Source organism: Amblyomma americanum, chromosome 2 (genome assembly GCF_052857255.1).
Source record: "Amblyomma americanum isolate KBUSLIRL-KWMA chromosome 2, ASM5285725v1, whole genome shotgun sequence".
Taxonomy (NCBI): domain Eukaryota; kingdom Metazoa; phylum Arthropoda; class Arachnida; order Ixodida; family Ixodidae; genus Amblyomma; species Amblyomma americanum.
In genome coordinates, this window is record NC_135498.1 from 50,891,520 (window position 1) to 50,915,684 (window position 24,165).

Consider the following 24,165-nt stretch of genomic DNA (forward strand, 5'->3'; position numbering starts at 1 on the left):
TTGCTTCACAGGCATTCCTTGTTATTTAAGCTCGGCTTGGCTTTGCTGGCAGGAAACAGGTGACGTCATCCATGATAGAAAAAAGCCTTTCCCTGGCACGCTGAGGCTCCTCGGTGCAAATGGACTGCATTTTGGCAAATAATGCAGATCTTCCTGTGGAAGCAGCCTATGTTAAAGGCCTACAGTTGCTTATGTAAAAAACGGCACTTAAATCTCTACACAAGAGTGCCTGCATGACAGACATAATGGGTATTTAACATAACTTGAACCACAGATAAAAAAAAAATAAAAAAATACTGTACAATTTGAAAGTTTGAAACTGAAGAGTACTGTTGGTGCCAGCCTCAAGAATGCCGCAGCATTTCGTTTTCGCTGACCAATTTAATAATGAAAATTACTAAACCTCTGAACTATGAAATGCTTAGCAGTGCAAAAAAAAAAAGGGCCCCAAAGAGCACATTTCTCAAAGCACCAATATCTTGAGCAAACATGCACGGGCATCCTATTCGGGACTATGGCCATAAGCACACGTTGACAGTGGCTGTGGTTGCCCAAGGTTGCGTGCATCAAGGTATCAGATAGCCAAAAAGCAACAGCCATCAACCACAAGCTGTTCAGAGCAGCTCCTTACGCTCCACACATTTAAACTTTGGCTGGCTTTGTTCGCTGCCGAGAGAATGGCAAAAAAAACCACCTGCTCAGAGATTACTCTGGTTGTAGACTTGTGCAAGGGCTGCACTTTTTTTTATCTCTAGGGCCCATACACGGATTAAAAACTATATATATATATATATATATATATATATATATATATATATATATATATATATATATAACCTTATTTTTTTCACGAATTATTTAGTCCAAAACAGGGGATGTGACGCAAACAAGAATGCGGGTCTAACACGAGATCATACAATACCTGTTTCTTATGTGCGCACTCCATTTTCATGGTTGTGAAAATGAAGAAAGCAGGATTTATCACTTTATGCTTCAGCGCTGTAATCACGGCGAGCAAACTTCAAAGCAGCAGACGTGTAACAACGCAATAGCAACGCCAGCAGTTGGAGGCAAATGAAAATCAATGGAGATAACACAGCACACTTCCCAAGTCTTCCAAACTCGTGCGCAGCCTGGTAGACCAGCCTGTCAAGTGGGAAACCGAACTGTAAACGGCCCTGTAGTTTCAGGTTCAGGCGCAATGCATGCTTCGGAGGTTGTTGAAAGTAAAGTCATCAACCGTAAGTTTTCTCTCGCTTCCTACCGCGACCAGCATGGGTCAGAGAAATAATGCATAGCTTGAATTTTCATTACCGGAACTGATTTGGATATGAATACTACACAATTTTCTTTTCTTTTTTTTTACACACAGAGCTCCATGCATTCTGGCAGGAGCAGGCACCGGCATGTGGCATGTACAACCCTTAATTCTGCCTCACAATTTTGGGTGATCATTCTTGTAAAAAAAACAAAAGACAGTTGACTTTACACAGCAATATAGTTACGTAGTTTGGCTCATCGTCTCATAGATACCAACTGCAGCAAGTGCCAGCGTAGAAAGGGTTAATCGGTGTACTTTGGTCGTAATGACTCTGGAGCCGTTTGTAGCGTGGTTTAGGTTTTGCTCAGATTGTAACACACGTTCTGTTGGCTCGATTTTCGTGGGAAAAAGTGCATGTTAGAATGAGGTGAATAAAGTACGTATGCTAGTTGGGGTGTTCTCTGATGCTGTTCACTTAATATGGTTCACCTGTCTATGATAAGAGTAATAAAAAAAATATCTGGTAAAAGAAGTAACCACTCATTAGCATGCACCCGATTGCAGCCATACAGCTGCATGCATTTTAAGGGATTCTCCAAAACACATTAAACTGAAATCAACTCCATCTCGCATGATCCGCTTAAACACAAATGATTTAAAATCTACTCCATGTCGGAGGGTTTCTAAAAATGCATGAGAGTAAAAATATGCTCCATGTAGGGGGATTCCCCAAGACCCTGGAGTAAAAGTCTCCTCCAAATAGGAAATTTCCAGATTCTTGAAAACACACTGCGCAAACTATTCAGCATTCAACCTTTGAGTGTCATTTATGTCCCCGTACGTTTTCCATTCTGCATTTAAGAACGTGCACCGGAATGCACAGCCAGCATGCTTGGGGTGGTGCCACCATCTTCCTGCTGGGTTTCTCAGTTGAAGGTCAATGATCATGGAACAAACACGCCAACCCCTCCCCAAGGGAGGGGGGCACAAAGTGAGTGCTGTGCACTCAACTTGCGAAAGAAGTGGAGGCTTCTCTGTGTGCGAGCACTCCTACGCTGCCAATTTCATGTTCAAATATGTGTGGCACTGGTTCTGCCATCTGTTGTGTAACTTGGTGGCGTCAAAAGTTTTTTTTACCACTCTCTCACCAAGTCCGCTATGGAGCGTCAAGATTACAGGGTGTGTCCTGCTACCCCTCCACGGTAGTGGTGAGCCAAGATCATCGCATCACTCTTCCATCTGTCTTTCGCAAGCTGCCATTTTTAATTTCGCCGGGCCACTAAAACTGCTCCGTCCTTGTGGGTGTGTCACTTCCAGAAAAAACCCGACACCAAATGGTTAAGTTAATCAAGAGGTAGTAGCAACTCCATTCATGTAATACTGTACTAACACCAACAATACTGCTTCAGTTTCGCTAGGGCAAAATAGGTAAATGCTTTCATGTGCCATAGTTAGGGTTGACTTATGACCTGTGTGATGCATATTACTGGCTTTGAGGCAGTGCCCATCAGGAGGCAAGCAGTTGCTGCTTTCACTTGTAGTCAAGGCCAATTCATGCAACTGAACTGGAAAGCAAGGTTTAAACAATTCACACTTTCATGACAGAAGAAATGTCACTGTACACATAGTACCACTGAACAAACTCGCTTTGGAAGCAGCACACGGCTGCCACTAGGGTATTGCTGTTACACGCACACAACCTGACAAAAAAAGAAGAAAAAGAAAACAGACAAAAATAATATCGCTAAATGAACACAACATAACCTACAGCTATGATCCGTGTAAATGGAACTAAATGTGATCTGTTTGTTCAAGCGACGGTACAAAAGATGCATTTGCGATCAACCTTGAAGCAGCAGGAGTGAATGCTAGTACACGTCTTGAACGGCAAGGAAAATGGCGCCACAGGAAACAACAAGACGAACTAGGAAATCAACACAACAAAACTGGAGTAAGTAATGGGACAGACAACACGGAAAAGAAAAAGACACCAAAGGGTGGCGGGCAGCCAAGGTGGATTGGGAGGAGGAGTGGGCAAGGGCAGGGGTGCATTCAAGGATGCTTTGACTAGCCTGGCACTGAACCCCAGCAGGTCACTAAACTCTGGACTCTTATGGCTCTAAAACACAAGACAAACAATAACTACTAAACGTGCAGGTAGAACTAGACTGCTGACACCAATGACTAAAGCTTTACAGAGAGCTCCCCTCCTCATATAAAGCCAGCCCGCACATGGCTTTCTGCTACTGATGTAGTCAAGAGAGCTTTGGCTACTTGCTGACAACACTTTGATGAACAGACTGCAAAGGTTCTCAATGAAATGCGGGCACATCTGTCACAAAATGAGGTCTGAAGACAACTCCAGCAATCTAGTTGGAAATCGGCCGCCTCTTAGAACCAAAGCTCACAGACAAACTGCAGTGACACAAAAGAAGCACATGCAGACAATCACTAAAGTGCATAGTCCAGGCTTGCTACACCACAGATCATGCAAAATCATTGTTGCTTACCTCGATGTGAATGCTACAACATGAGCGCAAACAAGCATCAACCAAACCATTTGGTTAAAGATAAAACGTTAACTTTACCTGCTGAGGTAACGCCAATCTGTCTGTACAGCAATGCAGCCGTGAATAAACAGGCCTTACAGGATGCTATGCCCAGAACCTTTTTTTTTTCGTCTTTTCATGCAGTACAAACAAGGTGTCTAGATCGACTGCATCCAAGAGCCATTATAACTTTCTTTAAACGTTGCTGATTCATGCTACTAACCCCTAACCATTTATAAAGCAATTCCCTTCTTTTGATTCTCAATTCAGATTACAAATACAAAAAGCACTGATGCAATCTGATGACATTTTGAAGGTTGCAGTGGCCATAACTACCAGCAACTATGGCATTGGCACAAAAAAAAAGAAAAAGACAGCAGTTTTTCCCACTTTTTTGTAACAATAACAGCTGCATGTTAAAACATCAACAGAAACAAAAACAAGCCGTAAAATGTTTCACAAGAGTCACACAAGCGCTCACACTGCTGCTGGAGACTATTGTCCATGCTGTGCATATTGTTCTCAAGATGCTAAAAGATGAAAAAATGCAAACAGTGCCAAAAATTTGGGCAGCAGCAACAGTATCCTTGCATGGTGCCACATATGCCTACAAAGCCTTCAGCCTTAGCTTGTGCGCCTACCAATGTCTCGGGACCATACAGAAAAAGTTCACATAATCATTCCTGCTAACCCGGTCAGAGCCTCCAAATTTGGACTTGTTCAGGCATCAGCACAAGTTCTGACAAAGTAAAATTTGTTCGACTGATCTGAATGTGGGAAACGACACCCGATCTGCTTAGGGTCACCCCCGTGTGAACACTCGGGCTGCACAAACAGCTACAAGCTTCACTTTATAAAGAGGCGTAGTAAGCTAACAGGCAGTCTCAACCTTCTCTGAATTCAACGAGGCAACCCAGTTTCAGACAAGTACTGGGCGATGCTAAAAAGCCAATAGAAAAAGAAATGTTTCACGCAACAATGAGTAGTTTGCCAAAACTAGAACACGCCATCACACAGCTTGTGCACATGTACTTTGCTCAATGGGTTCCAATCTATAGGAACCACTGTGCATTTTTTTCCCTAGAATTATGATCTGATTGCGTTATGCCACAAGCGTTTCCTGGCGCCTCCACAAGGCAAGCGAGAAGTGGGGGTCGAGAGGGGGAGACTCAGTGCCGGCTAAAAGCAGGTGTAACGGCCACAAGCGCAGGGAGCACATAGAGCCAGTATGCAGCACAATTCGACGCAGTGGCCGGGAAGCAGCAAGGTGTGGTGGGCACAAGGCTTTCCCCACTGCAGGACCTGTGTATGTGTGCGTGTAATTATCGAGAAGCTAATTTGTTGACCGTGCTGTTTGCCTCGGGTAGCTGGCCAGACAGCGGCATGTCGCTGCTGCCGTCCACAATCCGCCGGAAGAAGTGGTCCTCGTCCTGAAACACGTACGGCTGCCGGTTGTTCTCGTAGAGCAGGCCCAGGATAATGTTCAAAGCAGACACGTCATATCTGAAATGTTGAGAAAAAAGGTGACTGGAGGATGTTCACTGGAGTACTATCACTTGCTACGCTTACAGCTTGCGGTGGAGCCCCAAACCAATCCAAAAGGCCTCCAAGTTAAATTATGCAGAAAATTTCAGTGCAGCTTTTGCATTTAAGCTCCTACCGAAAACACACGCTGGTGCAATGCAGCTCCAACAGCCAAGCTGCCTCTGAGATGAGCATCCCAGTCATTACCTTATATTGTCGAATAGTACTATAAGTTGACCCCCGAACTCACAGCCCTTACTAGTAAAAAAAAGAAAAGGTTGTTAATTCTAAACATAGTTCTACACCACCCACTGCCTCATGGCTATGCAAAGGGGGGAAATGTATGTCTAAACTGCACTCTTTGTTATATAGTTTCCTGCACCACAGTGCATGCACAGCTATGAGCAACGGATGCGAAATGATACACAATTCCAAAGCCAGCAGTCGGGAACAAATGAAGGTCAAGGGCGATAAAATGGTGCACCTTCCTTGTGTGTGGCTCGGCTAATCTGGCAACTGGTCCTATAGTTCCAGGTTCCAGTGCGACACAGGCGAGAAGTTAATTGGAAGTTTGCTCTTGCGCTCTCTGCCACTCGTTTGGGGAAGCGGCCACAGGTGTGAGCAAGCCGGGTAAATCACGTGCAGCTTAAATTTCTGTTAACAGAACCTATTTGCATACGAATCAACACGATTTTTTAAATGTGGGCTCTATGCATACTGCCAGGAACAGGCATCAGCATGAGGTGCACGCCTGCCCATGGCTTGGCTGGAACTACCCTAAACCCCGCAAGTATGTCAGCTCTTTGCATAAGATTGACCCCACCCCCAATTTCAGACTGTCATTGTTGGTAACAAAAAAAAAATTTACTTGCATGCGCAGATATATGGTACATTATACATAACTTCTTAAGGAACTGCCTGATCATATTCACCTTGGAGGAAAATGATCAGACATTTGTGTCACTTCACAAGATAAGTGTCCGCAACAGCCGACAGGGCTGCTCCGTAGATGTCAGTCGCTTGTGCACCCTCACGGCCAGCACTACCTCTATCAGTGCCAAATGCAATGTAAAGATGGAGTAACCCAGCATATGCACTGCATTGCTTTTGACATCAGCTATCCTGTTTGCAAAGGATGCCACATCTCCACCTGTTCTCCCCCACTTTCTTTTTTTCCTTCATTAAAACATGAAAGAGAAGCAACAGACAGGGCACATGATTAAGGGGGGTGCTTGGTCTTGAAAACAGAATTTCACTAACGCAGTCACAATTATGAAACCTTCAAGGAACATGTATTTTGCCTATTATAGAACTGCCTATCATAGAACTTGAGTTATAGGGTACCGAAGCTTCCACTTCAGAAAAAGGAATATACACAGCTTTTCTTGTATTTCTGAAGCGAAAACTTCAAAACACTATAACTAAAGTTCTATGATAGGCAGGAAGACAATTTTACCCTTACTGCATTCCGTTATGTCAAGAGAACCCATAACATACATTTCAGCAAGTTTCCGCCAGTAAATTTCCTTGAAAGCTCTTCACAAAGTACTTGCATAAAAATTACACGTTTCTCAAGGCACTGTTTTACATGAAATTAAATCACATATTTAGAATTGGCACACACAAATATATGTCCCCTGAAGATTTCTTAACTGTGACTACATTATTAAAATTTTTTTTTTAAAAACCAGGCTCCCCCCTTAAAGGGGCTGCGAAACACTACTTGAACAGATGCCAGTTATACTTCAGATGGATTCTTTATGTCACACAGATGCTGACTCAAAAAGAATTACAGGAATCGATGCAAAGGAACGGGAGTTATTCAATGAATAAATTTAAAAATACAAGCAAACAAAATGCTGTCCTAAACTCAATTTTCGCGCGGCTTTCCATTCCCATTTCACTCTCCCAGTGACGACATGGGGCGAGACCAATCAAAACAGCCTATCTGAGGGTGTCGCGGAAGTTTGCACACCATGGTTGCCTAATTGCTGTAGTTCGTTGTTGCCAAGGCTGGTAGCATCATTTTCGTGGTTACAACAACCATGTGAATGCCAAGCTGACCCAGGATGCTTCATCATCACAGCAATGGCACAGAAGGGAGCACTGATCAGTTCCCTGACTTATGGATCCGAACTGGATCTGAACTCTAGCACGAGACACTGCTACGGAGTGACGGCCTGCACAAGATACTAGATACATTTAGCATAGCACGTACCACCACAGCTTACAACCAACCATGGTTCGTCACTAGGAACAAGCTGACTGGCCATGGCGAGCAAGGTGCGAATGCTGTTGACGGGAATATGGTGCCATCTGGCACCGCCGTCCGGTGATCCTCCACAAGCTGAAGATGCGAACTGCTAAATGTGAAACGAATGACTTTTTTCTTTGTATTCTTTCTTGGGACCAAAACAAATGCTTGTAGACTGCAATGGCTCGATTGGATCGCTTCCGCAAAGCCGTTCTCAGATCCATGGAGAGTAGCCATAAGTGTTGTGTGCTAGGTCGTAGGATGTGTACAAGGAGGCGCAAAGTCCTTCGATGCAGAAAGTAGCCAGAGCCTCTGGTGGTGTACTTTTTTTTTTTACTTGCTTTACAGTGCTTTGATCTCAGGAAAACAAGTTGGTTTTGTTTATGTAATATAAAACGCAAAAACTTTACAAAACATATCTCTATTTATTAACGCGATTTGCAGTCTTTGTCCAATCATCGAGCTCCTGCCCAATAATGTCATATCCACTGCTAAAAACCGCCACTGTATGGTGACACCGTCATCGCGAAAAATTTGTTTTTGTGAGCTAATTAAAATATTAAAAACCGGAGTATACGCGCGTACGACCGATGCTAATAGCATCACTATAACTCATTACATGCAACCAACAGGCAAAACAATGCACTGATTATGTATTTTGGGGCCCCTTTAAGTGACCATATGAAAAAACTGTTCTGGCTTGGCACTGAGTCGCTCTGCATGCTTGGCTAGACATGCAAGGCATGCTCTGGTCTACTCAGAATGACAAAAAGAAGAAGGCTGAAAACACAAGTGGTTAATGGATATTTATTTCATGTGCTATGAGAAGCTTACTCAAGCAACAGAATGCAACACAGTATGGCTGCATCAGTGCCACATGCCCCTGGCAGTGTTGTTTCTTATATGTTTTGCACACCACCTCATATTCTGTTTACTTGGTGCATTGCGTCGCAGTAGTTTTCCCGAGCTATCATCTCCGAGAATATGCAACACAACTGGCTGCACATGCCACACCATGACCTTCCAAGCAAAGCCGATGTAAAGCTTTGCATCTAAAGAGTTAAGCATGCTGCAAAAATGCTGGCGGCCTGCCTATAGCCCCAAAAATTCCCACTGGTGTGCTAGATCTAAAAGAAAAGGCACACTGTGTTGCAGCAGGAGTACACTTTTAAACCCCAAACTATGGCTCCCCTGCCGTCCCAACCACTCACCTATGGCAGCCCGAATACCGGTAGAGGGGCTTCTTATCAAAGCGGCAGCCTGTGCTCTGGGCTCCCACCGGAGTGATGCAGTCCGCCACCAGGGCACACCGCACCCATGGCAGCATCAAGCGGCCTCGTACCTGCAAAAAAATAAGGTATGCAACACCCATGTTCGAGAAAAATGCCAGCGGCAAACTTGATACAGAAGTTAACATCTGTCTCCCTCGATTTCACCTCTTCTCGTTATTCTGCTTTCCTTCTCTGGTTCTCCTCACATTTGAAAAGACAAATGTACTCTTATTAAAGCATTGTGTTAAGTTGGTACATGAAATCACTGCATCTTATTTCATGAATAAGGCAGGTGAGATATATGTAAGAAACTCACCTGTTGTCAAGCAAAGAAGGTGTCTTCTTAGACAACAAGTAACCTGTGTGTTTGTCCAGTTTTTTTTTTTTTCTGTTGTCTACTTTCCAGAGAATTTCTGATTAAAACTTCGGTTGGGAGTAAGTTCTTGAGTCATCTCGGTCCCTTCTTCAGCTTTTGTCTTTTTGGCACATCTTGACATGACTTTCACATCCTATAGCCATGCATGTGCCACAGCATCCATGTTGCTAACATATAATGACCCTGTGTACTATGGCTGCCACACTAAACTGGCCAGCCCACTACATTTAGACCGCTGCTAGATAACCGTCCTTTTCTCTACTGTTCTTTCATTTTTGCCTTAATGCAAATTGGCTTTTTATGCAAAACCTTTATTTTTAGGCAAAGAATCCTAGTTCACTTATTTTACGTTCCAACTAACCCGCTGTAGATCTTTCAGCCATGCATTCTCTTCTGATCCAGACTTTTATGCGAAAGTTGTACATAAGGACTGTTGCCTTCCCTGCAACAGTCTAAGTGTGGCCACCTCCGGACTGCTCAAAACATTTGCAAGACTACTGCATCGTATTAAATAGCAGTCATCCTTGTCCTAAGTGTTCGTATCTTTAGTTAATAGTTAGATAGCAGTGCTCCACTTAAACAAAAAAAAGCTATAGGGGGAAAGCTCCGTTAAACCTAATATTCTGTAATAAGCTGAAACAGCTTTGAGACTACTTCTCCATGCAAAACAAAACAAAAGAAAAGGTTAATACAAACGATTAATCCTGTCAGCATTGATTAATCCTAAACCTTGCAGAGTCACAGCACAGTGAATCAAATCATCTTTCTAGCATTGCAGGGGCAATGGTTAATTGTGGGTGGCCTTGCAATGGGTCATGTAATAAGGCACACCCTGTCCTTTTCTCACATCAGTTTTTTTCAGGAGCATAAAAGTTACCAACTGCCTTTAGCACACAATTTCCTACCACATCACAACAGGGCAGCTGGCATAGAAAACGTTCTGTGACAAAAGAATAGGTAGACCGCAGGAGCTGAGTGTCATTCCTGAAAATATTCTTCTTTCCATAGATTACCGCATTTCAATGACAAAGAGGCTGATTTCATTGAATACTAAGCTACAAAAGGCCAGGAAATAATGAAATACAGGTATTGCTGCAATCATCTGTCCTCACATGCAAAGTGCCATGACGTTAAAGCAATGTTTAGTATGTGGATCTCCAGGACTAGGCTGCGCTGCCATTCACTTCCAAATAGTGATCACTGAGTCCTCTTTCCATTTTTAAATTAAATTTGCTCAGTAATAAATGCATCTTTTATCATCAACGAAACATCAACACAGCCACAAAGAGCCAAATAATCAGCTTTTACTATGAACAAAAATTGGATGCAGTTGTCCTAGCGTGCATAAGGAGCATGTCTTTATGAAAGCTTTATCATGCTCAGCAGTTTCATTCCAGCATCCCAATAGTGCCTGTGTGCTCTTACACAACTTCACACTTTGGGCACCTTCCTCAAGTTGAGTAGAATTGCAAAGTCTGATCATGCTCACCTTAAATCCTAGGAATTAGGCTTTCGTGAATAGTGATCTTTTGGGTCGAAACAAATAGTAATTTCAATAATTTCGAAGTGAATAGTTTGGCACAAAAGACCCACGAGATGATAAAAAAAAGAAGAAAGGGTGCATTAAAGCTTTGCTGCACTCATTGAAGCTGTATCACCTTTTTAAAATATGGCCATTCAAAATTACCCAGGTAGCACAAAAAACATTATAATAGCGTTATATATTTGTTACGAATGTTAAAATAACATTATGTGATGTGAGATGACGTCGACATAATGTTACAGTTTAACATATAATGTATTTGTTGAGCACAGAACATTTATCTAACATATATCAGATAATATGAAATAACGTTAGTAATAGTAATAGTAGCAACTAGGGGTGTGCAAATATTGAAATTTTCGAATACGAATCGAATATGAATATGAAGAAAAAATGGCTTCGAATATCGAATATCTGATCAGCACAAAAAATGATTTCAGAAAATATAAACAAGCAAAAATTGTTGCTCATAATTTTTTCAAAATAGTGTATGGCCTTTGCAACTAAAATAAACGAAACTAGACAGCCTGAGCACCGTATAAAAAAAAAAACACGATGTGTTCAGAAATGTATACTACTTAGTTGAACAGCATTACAGTATCCAACCTGTAATGTGGTCAGGCAAAATGAAATCCACCACATGACAAGACTGGAAACAAAAATAACACGATGGCTAGTAGAACCTCATTAATTCGGAGTTCAAAGAACCGAAATAAAATCCCGGGTTATTCGAAGGTCGATTTATAAAATGCCCTGCGGCCCCGAAAAAACAAAAAAAAAAAATACCGAAAATGCGGTAGTCTTACGAGGCGGCTCTATTGTGCAAACACCTGTAATCCCGTGACGAGCACCGAGTTTCGGAGTGCTGGAAGAAATCGCGAACATAAGCGAGGTGGGAACGCACATTGACGTCGGAATGGCAAGACTGCTTCTAAAACGGAAAAAAATAAATGACCTGCAATGCGTCAGTCAGCGTCTGAAAGCGGCACGGTACTGAGATTGGACTACTGGCGGATGCGCGGGCCGACAGTTGCCTTTGCCACGGGCAAGTGGTGAAGCTCAGGAAACAAAACTACGCGGCCAGGTTATTTTTTTTACCTAGTGACAGGGGCCCTCCGAACGTTGTCACGCCTGCCGTTACGCCCACTTAAGAAGTGCAAGGGTTACAGTGCACCACCATGCAATAGGCGGGATTTTTGCAGGATGACACCTCGACTTGCCCCTTCGGGAGCCTCACGCGAAATTCCACAAGTAGGCCTTTCCCGCATAACATAGTTGACCAAAACGAGATGGCGGTGGTCACGCTCAGAGAGTTAAGGTAACAGAACGAATGCCATGGGTGTGGCCATTAATTAGACAACATATTACTCAAAGATAAAAAATAAACGCGCTTTTGCGTTGCAACTGCTAGAAGCGGGTCATCCCCCATCTAGTTCGCAGCATGTGTGGTATGTGGGAAAGCCCACTTGCGGAATTGTGCACAAGGTCAAGCCTAGCGGCATCGGAATGCGATCGGTCCACGCGGTAAACGATGGAGAAGAAAGAGAGCAGTGCCTTTATATTGCTTTCCTGGAACTTTAAACTCTATATTCAGATAATTTGCCCAGATATTCCGCTTTTGCCACAATCAAATTTACGAAAGTCGGCGCGGTATACAATCCCTGCCGAGTATTCGGGAATTTTCGAACATTCGGAAATTCACGAATATCATTCCTCGAATACGAATATGAACCGAATATGGAACATATTCGATTCGTATTCGAATATTCGCACACCCCTAGTAGAAACACATTGCAACTTGACATATAATGTTTTTTTTTTTATGTTCAAAACATCACGTAATGTTTCATACAGAACAGGGAATTTGCATTAGAAAGAAGCGCAGGTGTAACATGCAAATATGTAACACGTAAAACACCACACCAGCTATAACGGAAGTCAGGAAAAACTCCTCATTAGCATTGTAACCATGCTTCGGTAATGCTTGTGGAACAATAACATATAACATGCAAAACGTTATTATAGCCTTAATATAATGTTCCTGGACAAAACAAGCTTACTTCAAACACCTCATTTAGGCACTGTTCCTGAACTTCCACATTTCCGGCAGTAATGATGAACTTCAACTAATGCTCCTGGCTTGTGGTACGCACAGATTACATACACACTGCCAAAATTGTTTTAGAAAACTTTAGTTATTAAGAATTGATCATTAACTCTCTTAGGGGCACTGCTCATGTGTAGTAAGCATGAACAAAGAAAGGGTAAGAACACAGAACAGGTGAGTGCATCAGTGTTGTATGCCTTATACAGACTGTTCTGCAATTATAAACGCGCCGTAGAATGCTCACAGCTAAACCAGTGAATTGTTCAAGCTCAAATTTCGCACAGAAACGGCATTTGGCCGGGAGAATTAATTTATACCACATTTCTTACGGCCCTTGGCTTGCCTGAATCAATAAGATATTCGCATCTGTGGCGACGACGAAACAAAAAAGGCCGCTCTCTCAGCGATTGCACCGGTAACGCCATCTCATTGGCCGACCGTGGAGATCAGGCATAGGAGAGGGTTCTTTTGTGGGAGGTTTGAAGATCTTTCAGCAGCTGCTTTATCAATGATCACAGAAAGCTTAGTTTGGCCGAAACTGCACCAAGTTTGAAGTCTTTTGTGGTACAGCATCTTCAAACCTCCGGCAAAAACATTCCCCCAATTCCTTTCTACCCCAGAGTCTAGTATAAGACGTTCAATTGTTTCTACCAATTTTCTTCACATTGCACAGGTATCATCTTCTTGGTTAAATTTCCTTTTGTTGCTTCACGTTCTAAGACACCCTGATCTAGCTTCAAATAGTAGGGCACTGCCTCTTGAGTTATCGTAGAAAGATTCCTTCCTGATCTGCCTTTTCCAGTTTCTATACAGCTCTACAGTCTGCTTCTTTTCCACTGAATTAATCCAGTTTTTAGCTTTTAGCTGTGTGCTCGCCGCGATGCCAGCCCGTTGAACGTCGAACCGGAACTACACCAAGCAGGCATCAAATATTCACACAAGCCTAAATCTAATGCATTAAAAGGTGTGGAAAAATCATCCAATGCACTGCAAGCGAGAAGAGCAGAGTGCCATGAATACGGACCTGAGGGGAGTCGAACAGGAGCAGGACTGAAGGGTCGACCATGCGCTGGAAGAAGAAGGCCTCGCGGGGAGCCCGCAGGAACTCGAACATGCCCAGGTGGGTGAGTGCCGATGTGGGCTGTGGCTGGGAAGCCCAGGGCGCTGCGAGACCCTCGCGCAGTGCCCGGCCCACCACACGCCGTGGGTCCGGTGCCCCTGTCAACTGGTAGTCTGGCTCCACCCAGAGCACACCGCCAGACTCCCGCACTAACTCCTGCTCGCCAGCATCCAAGAAACAAGGTTAAGAAGCCAGCTCCTAGTGTGCATTGTTTGCGACCTGGTGGTGCACCTCTGTGCAACTGGCATGCATCTCTTGAGATGACCACTTCATGCATGGTTAGGGTACACTGATAATTACTGCACTTATGGCCGTTCTGACAAAGTAAATAAAAGTTCGGTCTCACATGCTCGTTCATTTGCTCTAATGTGATCGGTTAATGCCCTTGAATGTGCAGTAAAACCTCGTTAATTCAGACTTCAAAGTAGTGGAAAAATGTCCAAATTATCCGAATGTCGAATAATCGAATGGCCCCCCAAAACTGACGAAAACCGTTCGCGTAAAATCGAAATTATTGTGTGGTAACCTGGGCAACTTCTCTCTCCTTTTAAAACGAAAACTGCGCGACAACTTCGATTTCTTGCAGTTCCATCAAATGTTTTAATTTGTGCACGCTATTGGAAGTGGCGGAAGCAGAACTGCTGCACACTGTTAAGGCTCTCTGCAGCTTCTTTCAGTGTCCAAAACGGCAGCGCTGGAGCTTCTTCAAGTGTGGCGTCACATGTGAGGAGGCTTCACGGCACAAATTGTGAAGAGCATGTGACGAGCGTCGAGAGTCGATGCTCCCACATGCAGACAATGGTCGCGCGCGTCGTTCAGCCTGGCGCAGGGCAACCCATCTGTGCCGGCGTAGAAGATATCGTGTGGGCCATGACCGGTTGTTTGTGTGGGCCATGACCGGATGCCTGGACAGCGAATTTCGCGAGCTCTCGGCATTCCCAGGCGCCATCCCAGGCGGCGTTACAGCACGCGATTTCGTCAGCGCTGACGATGGCGAGCAAGCTGTAGCAGATCGCGCTGATGCGGAGATTGTGGCTGACATCATGGTTGACGAGGACCAACCACCATGCACTGCAGCTGAACCTGCATCAGCTTTCAGCGTCATTCGCCACTGTTGTGGCACAATGGAAGAAGCTGGCCTTTCTCATTTGGACACTGTCAACAAGCTTGAGGACAGCTTAATGAACTTGATGGTGCAGAAAAAAAAGCAAGCAAAGGTCACAGATTTTTTTCTTTAGAAATAAAGTGCTCTGGTCATCGCGCTGTGTTTTTGTTTTTTTACGCGCCTTTGAGGCACAGATCAGTAAGTTCCCGTTAGTCACGACATCGGGAAACTGCCTTGAGATGTGTGGAGTTACAGAGAAACTTTTGACTTGCATATTTTATATTTCGAATTATCGATATATTGAACTATTTCGCGATCCCCTCCGAGTTCGATATATCCGGGATCGACCGTATATACCAGGTGTCCCAGCTAAATGTAACCAAGCTTTTAAAAAACACGGAATGTCCTAGCCACGCAAGACCAACTGACGGTTGTTTAGAGTCGCGTGACCTAGTCTGCAATTTTTTTCGTTCTTCCTAATTAGTTAAGCATTTTTGATTATTACTCTGGGGAACAAAGTGTCAATGAGAAAATTGTAGATCACTTCGAAAAACAGTTGACTGCAACGTTTGCACCAAGATACCGTTAGCGCAAAGTAGTTTTTTTTCCGGCCTTAAACCCTAGCTTGCACAATAAAAAAAAAAAAGCGTCCACGTGACAACGGTGCCATTTAAACGTCCCAAGACGCGTCTCGGAGAACAAAATCCATTTTTACTGGAGTGCTCTCCCCAATGAGCCTTTGCGTGCACATTGGGGCAGAGATGTGACCCAGCAGCTGGTCACGTAACAGACTTAACTAATTAATTAATGTTGAAGAACGAAAAAATACTACAGACTAGGCCACGCGACTCTGAACAACCCTTAGTTGGTTTCACTGGGGCTAGGACACTTCATCTTTTTAAAGCTTGGTTACATTTAACTGGGACATCTGGTGCAATATATATATACACACACGGGCAAGTGAGCAGGCTGCCAGAAAACCGGCTTCAGACAAACGGACAGACAAACACAACGGCTAAATGCGGGGAATGGCCACTAATGTGCTAGTGCACTCAAAATTTTAATATCAAAGAATACTTGTGTTTTTCTAGCAACTGCCATCCCAGACTTTTTTGTCCATGAAACATTCCTGCTATAACTATTGAAGACATATTGAACACCCAACCTTTACACCCTCTCCAGTTTATCTACATGCTTTATGCCAAGGGTATTGCACTGAGCAGGCATAGTCCAGAACTGAAAGTATCTCTCTTATTTTTGAAGAAAAGTGTTTAATAATATGCCTTAAGAAACCAAGAACGCGAGATGCATTTCTAGTTACACAGGCGACGTCACATTGCCAACTTAACAGGCTATGTATATGCCAAGGCATTTGTACTCATACACTGAAGAAAATTGCGTTCCATTAATTCCATTAAGAAAATATGTGCATTTTCTTTTCTTTTTTAGAAGAGAATGCAGAGCAGGCCCTGTTCTGTACTCATATACTGACAAATGAACAAACTCCCATAGTCATACCTACGGTAAACAGGTGGGGTGAGATTCACACAAAAGCAAGAGGTGGAACACCGAACAGGAGGCTCACCTGAATTATAATAGGCCGGTAGGCATAAATCTTGAGGTTGCTCACATGTGGCGGGTAGAAGTCGAAGTTGAGTGTGCGCAAGGTGCAGTTACTAGAGTTACACAAGTTTTGTGCCTGCACAAGGTAAAAAACAGGGTGGAATGCAATAAGCAGCTTGAACAACGAAAAGCGAAGTGGCAGTTGTAGAGTGCAAGAATTAAAATGAACAATAAGGAATGCAAGTCAATTCTATTATCAACAGAAGTGACTTTGCAGGTGAATTAGTGACCAAATCAGCATGTACTCCTATAACCTTCTCAAGAGTTGCAGGCCACGGGTTTAGTTAGCTTATGGGCCCTGCAGCATGGTTGGTATGGAAAACCACAGTTCTCCAAATCTCTGAAGGGTGAGGACAGCTTTCCTCCTGACCACTTTAAAGCTCCCAAGTGCCAGTGGTGCTACTAGGGCTACGTTTGCTGTCCAGGAGCAACTTCTCTGAGCTGGAAACTTGTGAAGAGGACAACAGTACAATTTTTCACAAGAAAAACTTGCGCGAGGATAAAACCTGGCTGAATGATTGAAACTGCTACAAATTACTCAGTGCCATCTTCTTTTACACTGTAAATGTAGGATATTTGCTTCCAACATTTGCTGCAGTTACGAAACAGACCCCGGTCACTGCATCATGTTTTCTTTAAGCACTACTTGCTGCACCTTGCTTACCACCTAAAGAGGCAAATCCAGGATGAATCAAAACCCACACTGCTTCGCTGCCTATTGTTATCCGCTAAAACACCATTTTGCAGAGTCTGAAGGTGTTGGAAAGAAGATACTGACTGCGAGCAGCTCGGAAGGGCCAAAGTCCAGCGCGTAGACGACCACCATATGGTCGGGGAAGTGTGCCTGGCAGGCCTCCAGGAAGCCTTGCAGGCGCCCCAGCTGGTCGACGCCCATGGCTGTGCCCACCACGGGTGGCAGGGGGCCGCTCTCGTTCGCCACCGCCAGGAGAGCCGATGGGGAGGGACCCGCTGCAGACGTGGCGGGCGACAGGCCCAGGTGCAGCAGGTACCGCTCCAGCTCCTGAGGGTCACGCTGTTCGGGAACAACCTGGGTATGCACACAGCAGACCAGTGAGCACAGTTGATGCTGTTGCCCTGAGACTGTGGCATCACTGATGAAACACTGCCACAGGCTTTCAAAGATTCCTGCGAAATTCAATTTCAATGTGCACATAGATACCTTCCACAAAGTACTGGCGGTTTCCCCGACTTAGAGGGGTCACCTCAAGTCATCCGGTATGGCAGCATTACAAAGGACTCCTTCCGTGGGCAGCCTCGGAAGAACTGGGTTTGTTTAACTTTCATGATAAACTCGTGCTTGTGTGTTGATGACGGCAACTTCATGTGAGTCGGACCTTCACTCCTCGAGGATGTAAATGAATAAACAAGAGAAAATGAAGAATCACAGTCTGGAGTTCGGAAGCAGCTCGTGTGAAAGCAGAGTGGGAGATGGTCGGCGTGCACTTAGTAGAGAATATAAAATCCCCCCCAGTGACTCCAATGATGAAGACCCTGTATAACGGGTGGATGACAACTAGAAGCACAGTTTTCTGCACTTAGCACTACATGTAGGCAAGACACAGTGAACCACCCTCTGCTTTAAATATGTATACAGACATCATATTGTGCGTGCAGGTGGAAAGAGAGATCAATGAGGTCGCCTTCTCTGCGCATTGTTTTATTGAAGGAGTTAACTGCACCATGTGCTCTCAGTTTCTTTGTGAGCAGTGGATAGAAGACATGTAATGAGTGTCGTGTCACTGTGATAAAACTGTTTTGGTTTGATTCTGTTCAATTCTTATCATTTGCCTTCTGAATAACAGATTCCAGTAATAGCAAGGGCATGAGGTAATAAAGTGCAAATGGATCAGAATGGAATGTAATTCAGATGACGCTAACATATCAACTCAACCCCATTTTCTGTGGATAACAGAGCACCATATCACCATGCACATACGCGTGTCATACTTAGACCTCTCATTACGCAGGCAGTCATGCACAAAGCTTTTCGCATTTGAAATGTGCTCATAAGTCACGTGTGCTCAGCAATTTTTCTTAACAAAGAGCACTTCATATTTACAAGGGCCCTTCTAGTCCAGGGAAGTAATTGTTTTAGAAACATAGGGTGAGTACCTTGTAGGAATTGCGCTGCCATGGTTTTGCAAGTGTATGACAACAGCAGGAAAATTACCTGTTCCCGCGCTTTTGCTTTAGCTAGCAACAGAAAACTCATGCAATGACACTTAGCAACTTTTCTATCTCATTAGCTTGCAAACAACACTCAGCATACATCTTTACAGGAAAACTCTGATATGTGAATGTGCAGACAAAGCACTTACAACGGAGCAAACATCACCACCTGTGTGCTACACATGTGCCCAAATGCATCGGAATACACCTGCACAATGAAAACTGAAATAAATATTACTTGTGATGTGCTCCAGAAAATTATCTGTCATGCTAGGATTAGAGAATTTATATATATAAGCTCAATGAAGTACAGAACACTAACTCAAAATTCCTGTTACTGCTCTGTTAAATGATAAGAGATACAGTTTCAAAAAGCAATTAACTGCAGGAACACTACAAGAACTTCGGGTGCCCTAGATCAAGTAAGATAACACCAGGTTTCTTACAGTGTGCACCAAGTTCTCCATTATTAAACAGGCTTTTTTGCAATCAATCCCTGCACCATGCATTCAACTCCTTGTAATGACATAAAGTACTCAAATGCTGTTCCATGGATGCTTGAAATTCATGAAGGCACCCTAACAGACCCTATAGCTCCTGCTCATTAATGAGGAGCCATATTTTACTTCATTGGATCATAAAACTAGATACAGCTAATAGCTCCTCACAGCATTACAGTGGGGGGAATATAAAATATGTGGAGAAACAGAACAAACAGAATACACAAGCTCACAGGCGTACACACAAGTATATCACACATCAAGCAATTTGTAAAATGCTGCGTTTGATGCTTCAGACATACTGTTCTCAGGCAGTGCATTCCAATCAATAATTGTACTAGGAAAAAAAATATTTCAATAGGTAAGTGCTCACACTTAATGCCCTCATTTTTAGCGTACTTTAGCACCGTTATATGATTATATCCAAGAGGAAATATACTTCTCAATGCCAGTGCTATTGCTATCAAAAAATGCTTAAAAATATATTTAGACTCAGGCAACACCTACATTCAGATAATATCAGAACAGCTAAGCTCCTTTTCATTGCAGTGACTCTCCGCTATATCTGTGATAGTTCTCTGTGATAAATTGCACTGCTCGGTTCAGTATATGCTTTAAGCTTTCTTTCAATTTTTTTCTGATAAGGGTCCCACGTCAGGTACACACGCTCAAGTACTGGACTCACGCATGTAATGTACAGTAGTTTCTTAGAGGCTGGAGGACATGCAAAACTTTCGAGATAAGAATGTTAATGAACTGGTTGCTTTTGCTGCAGTTTTGGAAATGTGATCCTGCCAAAAATTGAAGTGCACCTAATGAGGAATCTCAATTTAATGGACAAATGTCCAATAAGGTCAAGTGTTAAACCAGAAAACATGTATTAAAGGACAAAAAAAGAAAAAAAAAGAACAATTTATCGTCACAACTAGCTCCATGGACTATCCTCTCTACTTGTAAAACTTGAGAACAGTGCTCCTGTCAGCTTTTCAATCCCTCTCACTTATGCTCAAGGGGCCTTCAATATATTTAGAGCTTTGAAGCACAGACTTCGGCAACACCCAATAAGGGTCACCATGACACTGCCACATAGACACTGCCATGCAGACATAGTGCTCTCGAGTGACAAGAAATGCCTTGGCAGCACTTGACAGTCAAAGCTGCATTTTCTTCTGCAATAGGCCTGATTCTTCTTTAACTGGAACATTACTCAAGTCAATGAGAAGCAGTTGTAGAAGTAAAAGTTTGGGAGTAAACAATAGCTGCATAATTACGAGGCCTTCTCTGTGGCAGTAAATTACTCTGTATCCGGTGGAACATTAGCTGCCTTTCAGGAACTCTACTTCACCAAAAAGGCTAGCTGCTGTGCTCTGTGTGCTAGCCTTAGCACACGCACATGTACCCTTCAGTGGTGACTATCAAAAGGCTTCGAATAATTCGACGAACTCGCACAAAGAGAAAATAATGGCATTTTTTACTTCTGCAGCTTGTTTTTAAACTGCCAATTGCATCTATGCCTGAAGCTGTTCAATGCGTAGCAAAAGGCATGGCAAACATCACCTAAGTGCACTAAAAAGGGTACGCTACAAATGCTACCAGTCACTCGAAAATACTGTTATTCACGTCTGTATTATGACAGCACAAGAGTACAAGAGCTTTGAATACTATGCAACCGCTCTACCACATTGGGTTATTCAAACAAGTTTCCAATCATCAAAGAGAGGTTCTAGAGGTCTTGAAGCACAACAACAAAATGAAAGGTTTCTTGATTACAAAGGTAACATCAGCTATATGGGAGATTCCGAACTCTAAAGCTTCAAATTAATATAGACCACAGACATCTTTATACAAGGCGTGCTTTTAGTTACCCCTCACCCAGAATAGCACAAGCTTGTGCTTGGTATATTCTTGCCATAGCCACCACAGCAATGCAGCTGGTGCTCAAAGGACAGAGAAATGGTTTCATGCACCCCACCTTCAGGTTCTTGAGGTTGTTGAGCTGCCGATGCGTCTCTGAGACGAGCCCGTCCAGGGCGGGCTTTGGGTCCCCGTAGAGACAAACGAGGGTGCTGGTCACCACGATGCATGCCAGCAACAGGAGGAAGCTCTTGGCCCGCATGAGGCTGCATCCGCAGGCGCTTGCCGCCTGACGCCAGCGCTCTTCTCCAGAGGGGTACAACACAGCGTCTGACGATGCACTGCCGCGTCCCTCAGACGAACATCCTGCACGATCAGAACGCGGCCAACGTTAGTCCTGAGGACAACAGCGAGGTGTGAGATCATGGACAAGCTAACCTTGAATGACAAAGTGAGGTCTAAAAGCTACCAGTGGTTCCAAGCAGCTACAAGGACATGAACCTATGAAACGATAAATGCTGGCACATGAGTGCAGAGAAGCATATCTGGACCAGCATAATTGGTGTTAAGCCAGCGGGGGTCATGACTTTGCTGTGCCTTACTGTATCATCGCTACAAGCCACCTCCGAGTGCTTTCTATCTTTGCAGTTTTTTTTCTCCATTTCGCTCCTGTGCCTATTTTCTCAAGTGTGCCTTGACGAGCGTTATCACTGGAAGGTCACTGCACTCATAAGGAGACGCGGGCAGTGTTAATTATGATGGTTTGTGTTCTTGTGACCTTACAGAATTAGACCAATTCATGTCATCACGTGAAGAAAGGCAGCACCCAGCACTCATGAAAATGAGCTGCGGATCATCCTAACAAACGAAACCAGCAAGTTCGAACAGGCATGCTGTCCTTCCACTTGCCCTTCAGTTTGTTCTCTGTGTATATTCAGTGGCTGAACTGTGAAGAATATGAGACAAAATGGTCTGCTTCTGCAGGCAGCACTGACTGGCCACAGGCCAAAAGCCTCTGGGTTTAAGCCCTGTGACCAAATGCAACTGTGGGAAAATCTAAACATACAGATTTAGGACTAGAAAGACGGAACTGTTGATGCCTGACACAAGGAAAGAACAAAACCAGAGCATCGAGACCATATCACAAAGCCAAGTCTATTGTGTTAGTTGGACCGACCTTTACTCAAAAACACGATGTGTACCTATGAAATCCAGGTCACTATAAACAGAAGCATTTGCTAAGCGAGACGCTTGCTTTCAGTGGATATGCACATCTGTAACCATATCTGACGTGTAAAGTGAAACCATATCCAACGAAAATTTCGCCTAAAGGAACGCGAAAACGGAAAGAAACGATACTGCTCAAACGTTCTTTGAAAAGCATGTGCCAGCTCAGAGGAACAATAAACTAATGCTCACTCACAATGAATGGAGAAAATAAAATCGACGAAGACGAAGTGCACCTTACTTCATACGCCGAAGTCCCAGCTCTCCCCTCTGGCGTTAGTTTCGGGAAGCACCTGGCGAATCTCGAGAAAAACGATAGAGGCTGTGCGTATTCAGCGCGACCGATACGACCGGAACACCTGCTGAGCCCACAGGACGCAACCGACACACTTGAAAGAGCCGCTCCCCCGCAACACGCAGCTGCGCGCTCCCTTTCGCGCTAGGGCGCAAGAGCGCCTTCGCGCCCGGCTCGGGCCTCGATCGGAAACCGTCAGTCTTCGCCGCCTTATTCCACGAATGTTGGAGGCCTCCCAAATTCCTCGCGCGGTATGCCAGGGGCGATTCTCGAGCCAATAATACGCGCTCTCGAAAATAGCGACAACACAAAGAAAGTTGACAGTAACAACTACGGAATGCTTAAGTACAACCTGTAAGATTTCCACACTTCGTCCTCGCTTGCGATACACTGTCGTCGGTTCAGGTTATAATTAGCCGCTTTTTTCAGTATCTGTCACCCACTAATCGGGTCCGAGGAGCCAGGACGCGCTCGGACAGCGATGTGAAGTATAAATAGACCCCAAAGGAACGGTCCCGACTCGAGAAATCTGGTAGCTCTAGAGGTGCGAGCGAGTTGAGAAAAGACGTTTTAACCCGTTTTAAAGCCAAGAAAGCAGCCCTCACAATTCATGCACCTCGAAAATATCAGCCTGCTAGCGATGACTAGCAGATATGCTAATCGACGTTTTGCACACATTTCCTGTCAGCGGAAGCAGCCGCGCGATTGAGAAACGAACCCCGAGGCCGATCGGTGTTTGATCCTTGAGCTGTCCCTGAGTCAACCCCTGTTGCTCTTCCCAGTGGTAAGCTAACACAATTAAAACGGCGATGCCGTCAGGTAACGACAAACACGAGCCCATCCGCGAAATAAAACCAGACATGAAAACTTGGCCGGTGAGGAAAACAAGCAACACGCAGTTAGGACATCGAATGGCTCACGAGTCACCTCGAGCACGAGCGGAGCAAGCCGCAGGTCAGGATATTCTGTACGGACATTCGAGGCCACGATGCATTGGGTTCACGGTGCCGCACTCACTCACGCACAAGTCGGACCACGCCAAAAGTCACGCCTTTTTCGCCAACGTGAAAATTTTACGGGCACGGGTTGCTCGACACACCGGCACGACACAAACGCCTACAAACACTCTTGCTTCGTGCCCACCGAGACAGGTGGCGCTACCACCGCGGCCGAAAGCATCTCCGTGCTTGGGCAGCGTTGCCCTCTGGCCACAGCATTTTGCTACATTGTAGCCTTATGGCGTTATAGGTCTAGCCGCTCTCGGTTTAGCTTTCGACCGTTGGTTTCGATTATTGGGCAAATGTGGTCGCGCTGTTGGATGGCCGTGTGATAAGCCTTAGCACGTCAGTGTGCTACATCACATTCA

At 44.3% G+C, this 24,165-nt stretch overlaps 1 protein-coding gene across 4 annotated transcripts; it reads right to left on the bottom strand.

Moving 5' to 3' along the window:
• Positions 1-797: 797 nt before the first annotated feature.
• LOC144121211 (uncharacterized) lies at positions 798-23,948 on the bottom strand. 4 transcript variants are annotated; one of them, XM_077654295.1, is made up of 7 exons: positions 23,727-23,948; positions 21,396-21,643; positions 17,512-17,781; positions 16,696-16,809; positions 13,910-14,161; positions 8,800-8,930; positions 798-5,313 (listed from the first exon to the last, which is right to left on the bottom strand). In XM_077654295.1, exons 2-7 carry the CDS (start codon positions 21,537-21,539, stop codon positions 5,133-5,135), a joined length of 1,092 nt encoding a protein of 363 aa, XP_077510421.1. In that variant the 5' UTR covers positions 21,540-21,643; positions 23,727-23,948; the 3' UTR covers positions 798-5,132. The 4 variants fall into 4 exon arrangements, with proteins under 4 accessions (XP_077510421.1, XP_077510423.1, XP_077510424.1 ...); XM_077654297.1 differs by having other exon boundaries at positions 1,693-5,313; positions 23,817-23,916; XM_077654298.1 differs by lacking the exon at positions 23,727-23,948 and adding an exon at positions 23,518-23,705 and having other exon boundaries at positions 1,693-5,313.
• Between the last annotated feature and the right edge of the window lie 217 nt (positions 23,949-24,165).